This window comes from Podarcis erhardii (genome assembly GCF_964252035.2).
Source record: "Podarcis erhardii genome assembly, chromosome: 1".
NCBI classification, from domain to species: Eukaryota; Metazoa; Chordata; class Lepidosauria; order Squamata; family Lacertidae; genus Podarcis; species Podarcis erhardii.
The window spans coordinates 115771072-115784139 of record NC_138497.1 but is presented as its reverse complement, the minus strand read 5'-3'; the positions used below and the strand labels follow the sequence as shown (position 1 = coordinate 115784139).

At 38.7% G+C, this 13068-nt stretch overlaps 1 protein-coding gene across 8 annotated transcripts in view; it reads right to left on the bottom strand.

The window, feature by feature from the left end:
• The window catches only part of ZNF385B (zinc finger protein 385B), a 192661-nt gene that overhangs the window by 14912 nt on the left and 164681 nt on the right, over positions 1–13068 (bottom strand). For all 8 annotated transcript variants that reach the window (XM_081836948.1, XM_081836950.1, XM_081836949.1 and 5 more), the window contains one exon: positions 9886–10048. In XM_081836948.1, the coding sequence (XP_081693074.1) occupies positions 9886–10048 (163 nt within the window). The remainder of the gene's footprint in view (positions 1–9885; positions 10049–13068) is intronic.

Below are 13068 nucleotides of genomic sequence, written 5' to 3'. Positions count from 1 at the left end.
GAGAAACGTTTTTGCCTAGTGCCTAAAAATATATAATGAAGGTGCCAGGCGAACTTCCCGGGAGAGAACATTCCACAAATGGGGAGCCACCACAGAGAAGACCCGTTCTCATGTTGCCACCCTCCGGACCTCATGTGGAGGAGGCGCATGAAGAAGGGCCTCAGGAGATGCTATCAGGGTCAGGGCAGGTTCATATGGAGAAAGTCAGTCCATGAGGTATTGCGGTCCTGAGCCGTTTAAGGCTCCCCTCTGCCTGCACCCCTTCACCCTTCTCTACTGAATGTGTAAAGAACTCCTAAATAGGTAATAAAAATAAAAATTGACAGCATAAAAATTAAAATCTATGGCATTTTATTGATGTTGAATACTTTTGAGTTATAAGAAATAAAAAATTAAGAACAGTGCACATGGTCATTAGCGGCAAGACAAGATGATGTTAAATGTGATACTTTGCTATGACCCTATCACCATACATATATACACATAAATGATACCTTTTCACATTTCCAGAATGATGTAGAAGTCGAATTAAAACCTAATGTAAGACTTAGGCCTCAATTTGAGGGTCTTTAAGCGGTGGTTGGTTTTTGTTTGTTTGTTAATCTGTTAGTTATTGATGCTCTGGGAAAGGGTACAATAGGGGTTGTTATGTACTGAACAACTTAACAGGGGTGGTTTTTAAAATCACTTTAAGGAGCTGTATGACTTTTACCTATTTTTATTCCCCACAAGCCTTTGGGGTGCTGTGGAAGGCTAATCAAATCAAATAAATAATTCCAGACAGAGAGTGGAATTTATATATTTAACATACAGAAAGAATTCTGTCAGTAACTTTCAGTAAAAGGTTTGGCGTTGACACTTTAGATACCTGGCATATCTGAAACAAAATTTAAATTGACGTTTCTTTTTTCTACCTGTTCAAAATGCATTTCTTTCTCCCACACAAAATAAGGCAACTGAAACTTCGGAAAAGTAGTCAATTAGCTGACAGTCATAGAAGACTGGGTTGTGGACCAACCGTCTGAATACTAAGGAAGGAACTGTTCTAGTTTAGAAGGCTCCCTACCCCAACCAAATGTTTTTAAGGTTCAGGATCACTCATTTGCAAAATTATTATTGTTTATTTGAAGGGCAGGGTTAATAACATATACCATAAATGGTATAAGAAAGGGTAATTAAAAAGTTGTTCAAGGTGATATTTTTATTTCAATTGTAAAGGCTTGCTGTCCTAAATTTCATTATCATTAAACACACATGCACAAACAAAAACACTGCACCACATTACTCCTTGACATTCATTAAGACAAAGTTAGGCAGATTTGATAAGGAGTTTTAGAACAATTCTTTTTCTGCTTTACTGCCCCATTTTCTGAATAATGAGAAACTAATGGGTGTCACTCAGAGTACCAACTTCCTAAACGGTTGTGCATTCTATTGAGAAATGAGGCTTAAAGGGGGGGGAGGGAAAAAAAGAACCATGGGATGGTGCAGAAAATAGAATAACCCTGTAGACCTGCATGCAAATCAGCTTGGAGCAGAACACCTCTTAACTCTTTCCATACAACGTCCCGAAATATCTTCTGGATCTTAGGCCTAGTTACGGAGATTTGGTTGCCCTGTTGAGAAGGAATAAAATCATTTTTAGGTGGGAGTTTCCCCAAGGCCTATCTTTCAGTTTCAAAGGAAGGAAAATAAAAATAAGATCAGTAGAAGATAAAGTAAAGTTTTTGTACAAATACGAAGAAGATCTCCAGAAGGGACTTGGAAAAGAGCCAAGAGCATCGGATAGAAGATCACCAGATAGAGGATTAGAGCAAAGAGCATCGGATAGAAGATCACCAAACAGGGGAATATTGGATATATCAGCATTATCCTTTGGACTGGATCTTCCAGTGAACGTGTTACCACCACCACCAACAGAAGAAGAGCAAGCATTGGGTGCAGTTGGAGGAATATCAGCGTAACTACATGATGGCGTTGCAGGTTTTGAGTTGGAATGTTAATGGACTGAATTCCCCGGAAAAAAGGTGGAGAGTTTTTCATTTACTGAAAAAAGAACATTTGGACTTGATTTGTCTACAAGAAACACATGTGATAAGGCTACACAGGAAGATATTGAGTAATAAAAGATTGGGCCAAGAATTTATCTCATCAGATAAAGTTAAAAAAGGAGGAGTGGTCCTTTATGCAAAGGAGAGCCTATCACCGAAATTCATATTTAAAGATGATCAAGGAAGATTTGTTGCAATTGAAATTCAATTACAAGGAGAGAAATTCCTAATTGTAGGCATTTATGCACCAAATGAAGGAAAATCGGAGTTCTTTAAGAAGTTACATGAGATCCTGATGGACATGGACTATAATATGATTTTGATGGGAGATATGAATGGAGTGGTGTCTACAAATATGGACAAGGCACTGAGACAGGTGGTCACCAAAGATGGTAGACTACCAAAAACCTTTTTTGACATGACTGAAAATATGGACTTAGTTGACATTTGGAGAGTGAAGAACCCTCTGGGAAGAGAGGGAACTTTCTTCTCTGAGGCTAAAATGACATGGACAAGAATTGACCAAATTTGGGTAACCAGGGGATTGGCTCCGAAGACCAGCAAAGTGGAGATCTGCCCCAAAACTTGCTCTGATCATAATGCTGTGAAGATGGAAATGAAATTGATGCCAACAGGTTCCTTTAGATGGAGGATGAACGACACTTTGTTTAGGAATGAAGAGGTGAACAGGAAGGCCCAAAAAACTCTAAGAGACTACTTCGAGATAAATATGAATACTACAGTGGAAAAAAGAGTAATTTGGGACGCAAGCAAAGCGGTTATGAGAGGATTCCTAATACAACAGAATGCAATTAAGAAGAGAACTCAGAATGAAAAAAAGGATAAAATCTTGGAAAAAATAAAGGAAGGAGAGAAGAAACTGCGAGCAAAACCAAAGTCTCAGGAGATCCTGAAAGAGATAAAGTTATACCAAGTACAATATATGAAGTTGATGAATCAGGAAATAGAATGGAAGATTAAACAGATGAGGCAAAAGACATTTGAATCGGCAAATAAGTGTGGAAAATTGTTGGCCTGGCAAATGAAAAAAAGACAAAAACTTAATACTATTACGAATTTGGAAGTGGAAGGCAAGAATATACAGAACCCAGTGGAGATCAGGAAGTGTTTTCAGAGATATTTCAAACAACTTTATACACAGGAGAAGCAGAAAGAAATGGACATTGATCGATTTTTGAAAATAAATGGACTACACAAAATCTCTCAGGAAAAACAGCTAATGTTGAATTATAAAATAACGGATCAGGAGGTGGAAGGGGCCATCCAGAACATGCAATTAGGTAAATCTCCAGGACCAGATGGTTTGACTTCAAGATATTACAGATCTCTGAAAGAATGGTTAATACAACCATTGAAGGAAGTCTGCAATGAAATATTGGAAGGGAGAAAGGCACCAGAGTCGTGGAAGGAAGCTTACATTACACTTATACCGAAAACAGAGACTGAAAAGACACAGCTTAAGAATTACCGCCCCATATCGTTGCTTAATGTGGATTACAAAATTTTTGCAGATATTTTGGCTAAAAGATTAAAAAAGGTGTTAGTAGAAGAAATTCATAAAGACCAAGCGGGCTTTCTCCCGGGCAGACACTTGTCTGACAACACGAGGAATATAATTAATATCCTAGAAAAATTACAAGTGAATATCAATACTAAGGCAGTTTTGATATTTGTGGACGCAGAGAAAGCCTTTGACAACATCTCTTGGAGTTTTATGAAGAAGAATCTACAGGGGATGGGGTAGGTCAAGGTTTTGAAAATGGTATAGGTGCAATTTACTCAGAACAAAAGGCAAAATTAATTGTGAACAATGTAGTGACAGAAGAGTTTAAGATTGAGAAAGGGACACGACAAGGTTGCCCAATTTCTCCATTGCTCTTCATATCGGTCCTTGAGGTATTGTTAAATATGATTAGAAAGGACCAAGAGGTTAAAGGTATACAAGTGGGAGCTAAACAGTACAAACTGAAAGCATTTGCTGATGACTTAGTACTGACTTTACAGGAGCCAGAATCTAGTACTAAAAGGGTATTGGAACTGATTCAAGAATTCGGACAGGTAGCAGGTTTTAAGTTGAACAAGATGAAAACTAAGGTTCTAGAGAAAAACTTAACTGTGAATGAGAGAGAGAAGTTTCAGGAGGTGACAGGACTAACATTGGTTAAGAAAGTGAAATATTTAGGGGTTAACATGACTGCTAAAAATGTGAATTTATTTAAGGATAATTATGAAAAATGTTGGACTGAAGCGAATTGCTGTGATAAAAATGAATGTGTTGCCAAGGATGTTGTTTTTGTTTCAAACATTGCAAATTTTGGATAAGATGGATTGTTTCAAGAAGTGGCAGAAAGATATTTCCAGATTTGTTTGGCAGGGCAAGAAGCCTCGAATAAAATTTAAGATATTAACTGATACTAAAGAAAGAGGTGGATTTGCCCTGCCAGACCTTAAACTTTATTATGAATCAGCTGCTTTTTGCTGGCTGAAAGAAAGGCTGCTTCTTGAAAACACTGACGTGTTGGATTTAGAAGGTTTCAATAATGTATTTGGCTGGCATGCATATTTGTGGTATGATAAGGTAAAAGCACATAAAGCTTTAAAAAATCATATTGTTAGGAAAGCATTGTTTAATGTTTGGATAAGATATAAGGATTTGTTAGAAAGGAAAACCCCAAGATGGTTGTCACCAATGGAAGCGAAGGCACAGAAAAAACTCAATATGGAGGCCAAATGGCTGAAATATTGGGAAATTTTGGAACAAGATGGAGACAGAATAAAATTGCAGAGTTTTGAGAAATTGAAAAATAAAGTGCGAGACTGGCTCCATTATTACCAAATAATGGAGGCATTCAATTTGGACAAAAAAGTTGGCTTCCAGGTGGAAAAATCAAAATTGGAAACAGAATTGTTAGACTCAAATATCAAGAATTTGTCAAGAATGTATAACTTGCTGTTGAAATGGAACACTCAGGATGAAATGGTGAAATCAATTATGATTAAATGGGCACAAGATGTTGGACATAATATAATGATGGCTGACTGGGAACAGTTATGGACCACAGGTATGAAATTTACGGCATGTAATGCCCTAAGAGAAAACTTAATGAAAATGATTTATAGGTGGTACATGACACCAGTCAAGCTTGCAAAAATTTACCATCTGCCCGATAATAAATGTTGGAAATGTAATGAGATTGAAGGTACATTCTTTCACCTTTGGTGGACATGCCCAAGGATTAAGACATTCTGGGAGATGATTTATAACGAAATGAAAAAGGTATTTAAATATACCTTCCTGAAGAAACCAGAGGCTTTTCTCCTGGGCATGGTTGGCCAATTGGTGCTAAAGAAGGATAGAACATTTTTTATGTATGCAACAACAGCAGCAAGAATACTTATCACAAGATTTACCCACCCGGGAAGAATGGCAGATGAAGTTGATGGACTACATGGAACTGGCGGAAATGACTGGCAGAATCCGAGACCAGGGAGAAGAGTCGGTGGAAAAAGTTTAAAGATTATTTATGGAAATACTGTAAAATTAATGAATGCTAGGAAAATGTTGGAATGAAGTTATATGGCTTTAGTAGAAATGTTATAAGGAATTAAGTATAAATAGATTAATAGAGTATTAAAGGGAAAAATAAGGTTAGAATGTGTTAAGATAATTATAGGATAGAAAACAGAGAAAGATGGAAAGAAATTGCTGAAACAGTTAACAGAAGTGGAATACAAAAAGGGAGGTGTGAGGAGGTCGCGGAAATAAGTGAATGAAAATGTGTTGGTGTTGTGTGGTGTTTTTGTGTTGTATTGTATTGTTCTTTTTTGTAGTGTTTAAATTGGGAAAGTAATACGGTAAATATTATTTTAAAAAAACAAAAACCCTTGGTGAGTTAGGGACTTCCCTTGCATGTGAAGACAGGCTCTGGAAGATTGAGTGGACAAGATCAATAGTGAGTCCCATGGTCAAGAAGGCGGTCTCTGCACTTATTGTAGAGGGAGGATGGGGCTCCTCAACTTGGGAAGGTAGCCCATCTAGGAGAAGGAAAGCTCTGGCCCTACACCTCTGCTCCCTAGTGAAATATATTTGGGATAAGAACAGGATAAGGACTAAACCAAACAGAAATCTAGAATGGAATCCCTAAGGTGGCTGGATGGTGCTTTGTACGCCTCCTCCTGGCAACTCCTGCAGCTCAGCTGGTGCCAAACGTATTGCTCTGCTTTAGACCATATCAGTGATGCTGAGAGGGGAGTCTTGTCATCTGGGCAGCCCAGGACCGCAAGAGATAAATATAAAATTTATTTAATTAATTAAAACTTCAGTGCTGCTAACACAGAGGTTTGTCTTCACCTCCAGAGAAGCAGTCCATTGTCCCTTGAGACAGACGGGTGCCAACAGCATAAATAATATTGCAGTGTCCTAGAAAAAGAACTGTTAGGACTAAATATTGAAATCTCACAACTAAGCCCAAGTTGACATCGCTGAGACAAGATCATAGGCAAGAGAGGCTCAAAGGGAGCAATAGGCCCTCCATTTATATTCTGAGAAGCATATATTGTTCTCTTTTATGTAAAAAAAACCCCAACGCATTTGCATTTATTTTCTTATGCTTTATATCACAAAAGGAAGATACAAAAATGTGGAATTCAAATTTGTGACCCTCCAACTCTGAAGTATATTTGTTTTGATTTAGAATGTGTGATCAAAGGATCCTTATTTTCATTTGATAAGTAAACAGGTGCAGTTTTGAGTAGCTGGGGCACTCATCTTGTTCAGTAGCTCATGAAGCTGAGTACCATGACTATTTAATTCTGTTTATTCTGCCTGGAGAGAATTTGTGAATGTGTGTGCACATGTGTTACGTGTCTTTATTGTAGGGGTTATTTTTTATCATCTTCACACAGCTAAGATTGGTTTTGTGGGGTCTAAATTAAAACTGAATTATTAATTCTTGGAGCTACCACTTTTGCTTCCTTCCATCAGCCTCCAGTTCCTAAGGCTGCCAGGGACATTGAATTGGGGGGGGGGGGCGGGCGAAGATGGCTGCTTTGAATTTCTGAGCAAGTGTGGCTGAAGATACTTTCTTAAAACCATCTCCACTTCATGGGTAGGTGGTCCCATGTGGTTGTCTGTCCAAGTTGCAAGTTTCAGTTTGGTACATGATCAATTGTACATCATCCCTGAACCAATTGGGCTAGTCACTAACTCTAAGGCTGGATCTACACAGATATAAAAAACACTATGAAAATGCTATGAACCCCCCCCTATTATTTTTATATATATATATATATATATATATATATATATATATATATATATATATATAATGCAATTTGCCATTGAGCTCTACATTGCCATCTGGTATCACATTTTAAAATGCACTTATAACGTTATAATTGCAGCTGTGTAGAAGAGTCCTAACATTGAGCTAAGTCACAGAGTTCTCAAGGGAGAGAAGAGCAACAGATAAATATAAATAATACCTTGCAGTGGACATCAACCTTTGCAGACTTCAGACCACCCCTTAGCTCAACCATGTAGCATGAGTCCCAGTTTTTAACCATATTTTAACCATTTTCAGTGATGGGCAGCTGTAACTCAGTTGCTGGTCCTGAGTCCCAACCCACGACCCTACTATCCAAAGCACAATTTGTGAAGTGCAAAACATTTCTTCTCAGGGTCCACATTTAAGCTGGCATTTATAAATAAAAGTAAGGATCGTGTGGGGTAGGAATATATTTCATAACATCTACTTAATATGATTCAAAAAGAAATAGCAGCCTGTTTCGTTCCACTGCATGTGGAACTAATGATGCCTCTATGGCCTACTCTATAAGGGACTGTAATGTTTCAGGACTATTCATGAGGTTTACCAAGGTTTACTGGTTTATGCAGAAAGACCAGAGCATGGCTTCCCACTAGATTTTGCTGTCAACATTACCAAGCAAGAGCTTGAGAAATGTGCTATAGAGAGCACCTATGGGCTTGTTTACATGGCTATTTGCTTCCAAATATCTGTGGAAGAGTCAGAGGTTATTTGCTGCAGGCTTATTATTGTGAATAAACACCAGAGTGTCCCGGGGGCACTGGCTACATAGGCAAGACCCCCAGCCCCGACCCCCAGCCCTCTTGCTCATTATTCTGAGCCACTCTGGGGCATGCACACTGATCCAGTGACAGCGGCATATGTGTGAAAGCAATCCATTCCACACATATACGTATCCCCCACTGGATGAGGAACCATGCCTCTAGAAGGATGCTGTGTTTATGAACCGTGGTACTAAATCTCTGTATCCAATGCTTAGGGCGCTCTCTCTCTCTCTCTCTCTGTGTGTGTGTGTGTCTTTAAGCATCAGCTGAAATTAGCAGCCCTCTCAGCTCTGATCACCTATTTGGCAGCTGTGGAGCGAGGGGGGTGCTCAGTTTTGTACCACCTTTCCCTACTATCAGGCGAAAGAGAAGCAGCTCATTAGGTTTCACAACACTGGCCATCAATTGGTTCACAAGCAGATGATGTTTTAATTGCTTGCAGCAGTGCCATGAGCAGCCCACTGCTGAGTGTTCATATCTTTAGATCACAACCAGCATGTGTTTTCCTTCTTCTGGTTACCGTATCAAAGAGCTGGCATTTACCTCCAGGAAGCTAGCTGACTCTCTGCAAGTTGTTACCGTAGATAATTCACTACAAATGTAGATAACTTCATCTCTGGGATGAAGTCTGGATTCCATCCATCTTTGCATACCTCGGTTGGCTATGCCACATTTATCCCAGGATGAAAACAAGACAGTCATGAAGCTATCCGACGGCTCTATTTCTCCACTTCACATCACTTTTGATAAAAATGATTTTCTCTTACAAACACAAGTGACTAAGGTTATCATCTCCATCTCAATATAACTGACAGTGTTAACAAGCTCAGAGCATGGAGCCACAGACAAATGAAAGCTCATAGACAGCAAAGCAAGATTTGTTTGATGCCACTTGGAAGCACTGTTTGCTCCCTTGTTCATACCCCAAAGGCAGGACTGTCACGCCATCTCACCTCCTGCACTCAATTGAAACCCACCATTTTGATGGTAGATATTAATGTAGACAGGGAAGTAGCTCTATTGCCACATCCCTACTGGGCAATTTCATCTTTGCTTGTCCTCATCCACAACCTAAATGGCTGTGTTCAGCTGGACAATGGATATGCTGGTCAAACTCTACAGGGAATGTGACCTGCTGTTTTAACTGATCTGTTTCCGTTTTCAGAAAAGACAGCTTTGTAATGATATTTCTTGTCATATTGAAATACACACTGAATCCTTGGTGGCAGCACTAAGAATGGTGATTCTGATAATGATCATCATATGGTCTAAGTAGAAGTCTACGACTTTACACAGGAGGATGAAATATGCCTGGGGGGGAAAGTGTTCTGGTTTTGCTTTTTGTTTTTGCAATCGGAGATTTGGATTAAGCTGCAAAACGTATATTGAATCTTATACTCCACCTGTGTGGTTTGAAGAAAACAGGGGCTGTATCCAGCTGAACAGTTACACTAGTGTAATGACCCTCATGTGCTCTCTAAAAGTGCTCCAGGGAGGTTGAAGGAACCCCCAGAATAGATTTAGGGGACACACGACAAGCATGTGTGGAGAAGAAGTTACATTGGAGATCTAAAAGTTGCCGTGCTAATGTATGAACACTGCCCATCCGTTTTGTTCTTCTCATCACAAAGTATTTATCAACACCGTAATGGATAGGAAGCATGCATTCAGAATCTCACGCAAAAGAAGAAGAAGCAAAGAATGTATAGAATGAAAATTGACCTGATTTGTCAGAGATGCTGGCTGGGACTGGTGTAGCAGAGCAGTTCGCATTAGCCTTTGCGCTGTCCTTGGAAGCACCAACTTTTGGTCTATTTTTCGTTGCTTCTAGTGCTTTGACCTTCTTGGCATGTTTACTTCCTTTGTAGTGGGCCTCGGCCTGGCTCTACAAAGGAGAACAAATCAGGCTCACACTTTGCACTTCATATCACTTGATGGATGACAATGTAGAGAGAGATAAAAAGTTATACAACTTTCAATAATAGGCACCACATTTCTTTGCCTGACAAGTTTTTGTAGCACTTTATATTATTGATCTCACTTTTTTAATGTATTCAGGAGATAAATATTAACAGAGATTTTTTTTTAATGCAGAACATATATTTTTTTATGGCATACAAAAAGAGGACCATCCTCTTTACTAATCTCTTAGTAGAATTCTATCTGAAGTCTTAAGCTGTTGCTTGGAGGTAAATATATCCAATTTAGAAAATGCATATTAGTCTGATTGCTAAGGCTGCAGTCCTAAACAGAGAGAAGTACCAAAGTCTACAGAAATCACTGCACATAAGTGCATATAATGCATATACTTGTTGTGCATGGTGGCCTTTATCTTCTGTGTACCCTAGTACAGCTTGCAGGCCTATCAATGTGGATGCACTTGGCCAGCCACATATTATGTCCTTCTATGTGCATGGAACTCACCTTTCCTTCCTAAGGTTCTGCACTCCCGGGCTTGCAGAAAAACAACAACAGGAGGTTTTATGGAACCTCCACTGAGCCACCTTATATGGTTGGTAGATTTCATTCATTTTGGGAGCTGGCAAGCTGTGTAGTCCTGTACCAACATAAGGCTATGAATAGTTACATCACTACAATGCCAGCAGGTGTGTTGGGGTTTATTAAGACAGACCATGTGATTCATCAATTTCTCATGGGCATGAGAGTGCTGATGAACACACACTGAGCTCCCGCATTTGTTTTAACGGTAGAAACAGATTTGTTTCCTCACAAGCCTTCATTCCGGGGAGCATCACTTCATTATTTAATCAGGCAATTAATGGGGGAAATATTGCTATAGTCTTAAAGACATAAAATAATTGGATTATTAGTCATACTCAGAGTAGATCCATTAAGTGGGTTTGCTCTGGGTACAACTTAGTTGGATATCACTCCAACCCCTTATTTCTCAAAATATAGCAATGCTATAGATTTTGGAGCATATAAAATTCAAATTTAAAAGGTATGGTTCTTTCATAATACTAAGGAAAAAGGCATATTTGCTGGCAAAATTATACAGGCCAGGTTGCAATCCTACAGACACTTACCTGGGAGTAAATCTCATTGAACTCAATATGATTTACTTCTAAGCAGGCATGTATGGGATTGCACCATACTATACCATAACTCAACCTCTCACAGGATGTGTTTTTTTGAAAGCCAGACCACTTTAGAGGGATGGCTGCTGTATATATTTATTGGGTGTGTTTTACAATCTTTGAACATTTGTATTCAGCTTCAATCCAGTGCCAACTTATATGGTGGTAAGCCAAACTGAACTTAATGTGCAATGTGGCTTACTTCCACATGTATAAAAGACATGCATCGGATTCAAGCTGCTAACTTTATAAGGTTGTTTTTGTGCATTTTGTTTTCCAGAGGTGCACAGTGGCTACTGGGTTTTCTTGCTGCATTTCTTAAGAAACAAAGCGAAACCTATAATGGCATTAAAGGGTAGGTGGGGAAACCAGATATTTTCAGTATTAAATGTCCTAGACATTGTTAATATGATAGGAAGTTTATCCATTGACTACAGCATTATCATAACAAATTCGTTCCTGAAATATTTTTGACTGAGGGCAGAGAGCTAAAAACATTTCCTGATACATATTTAAACCCAATGTTTACTTAACTTAAATAACAGAACATGGACATGCCTGTGCCATTATTGAAGTGTACATATTAACTATTTAAGTTAATATTATAAGTGCAATAAAAACTAACACACAGGACACCCCCATCCATAGGCACATTGATTGGGAATAAACTCCCCTCATTTTAACAGCAGCAGCAACAAAATGCTCCCACCTGACATGTTTAGAGGTGGGGCGAACAAGAAATCATGCTTTTCATAAAGGGCACAGAGATATGGCCACAACTTGGCATCTCACATATAGAAATACAATGCAAGGGACATTTCTTGTATCATGCAGGTGGTACTGTTAAGAATACCGTGGCCGACATGGATTAGGAAGGTTGCACTTTTGCTCATTGTGTTAAAAGTGAAAACAAGCCATAAAACCAAGTGCACAAACTTTCCTCAACACCTCTGCTGGGTTCCAAACCCTCTGGGTGTTGTTAAATCCTTGTTGCTATAGGAAGGACAACTGTATTAGTCTCAGTGAAACTAGGTGCCATTGAAAAGTCACCTAGGGACATTGTGTAATAACAAAGCCTCATCACCTGGGTGCAAGTGATGGGTAGGAACAGATGGAACGGAAGGGAAAACACACAAGTACATCTGTGTTCAGCAACACAGCCCTCATGGATTCGCACTAGGAAAAACAGCCATTAAGACCCAGCAGATAGGCTTAAGGGGCATGTGATGCAAAACACCAACTTTTCCACCTGGAAAAGGAATAAAACATACTGTATTTCTATATTGTACTTTTTGGTAGGGGACTGTGCAGAAACCTTTTTTAAAAAAAGAAAAGAAAAGAGTTAGCATGGGGAGGGGGATATCTAGAAACTTAGGATAAATTGTTAAAATACTGGCTATAATAGTTATAGCAGAAATGCTAAGGATGACTGCTTGCAAAAGTATACATCCTTTTCATTATTATTAGGCACCACACAAAGAGGGAATCTGATTAATTGGCAGCCCAATCTTAAACATGTTTACTTTGAAGTAAGTCCCGCTGAGTTCAACAGGATATATTTCCAAGTAAGTAAGCTTAGGATTGTACTGTTAATTGAATAATCATTACTTTTACATGTACAGTACTTAAAGAGACACTGCTCCATTTAAAGTTAAACCAATTAAAAACAACAATTCACCTTTTGAATTGGTAATTTTGTTTGAGATATATGCTTTAATTAAATATTAACAAGTTGCTGTATGGTGGGTTGCTATTAAAAAGGTTGATGGAGGTTTTGCACCGTCACCATCCTTTACAATTTTATTTA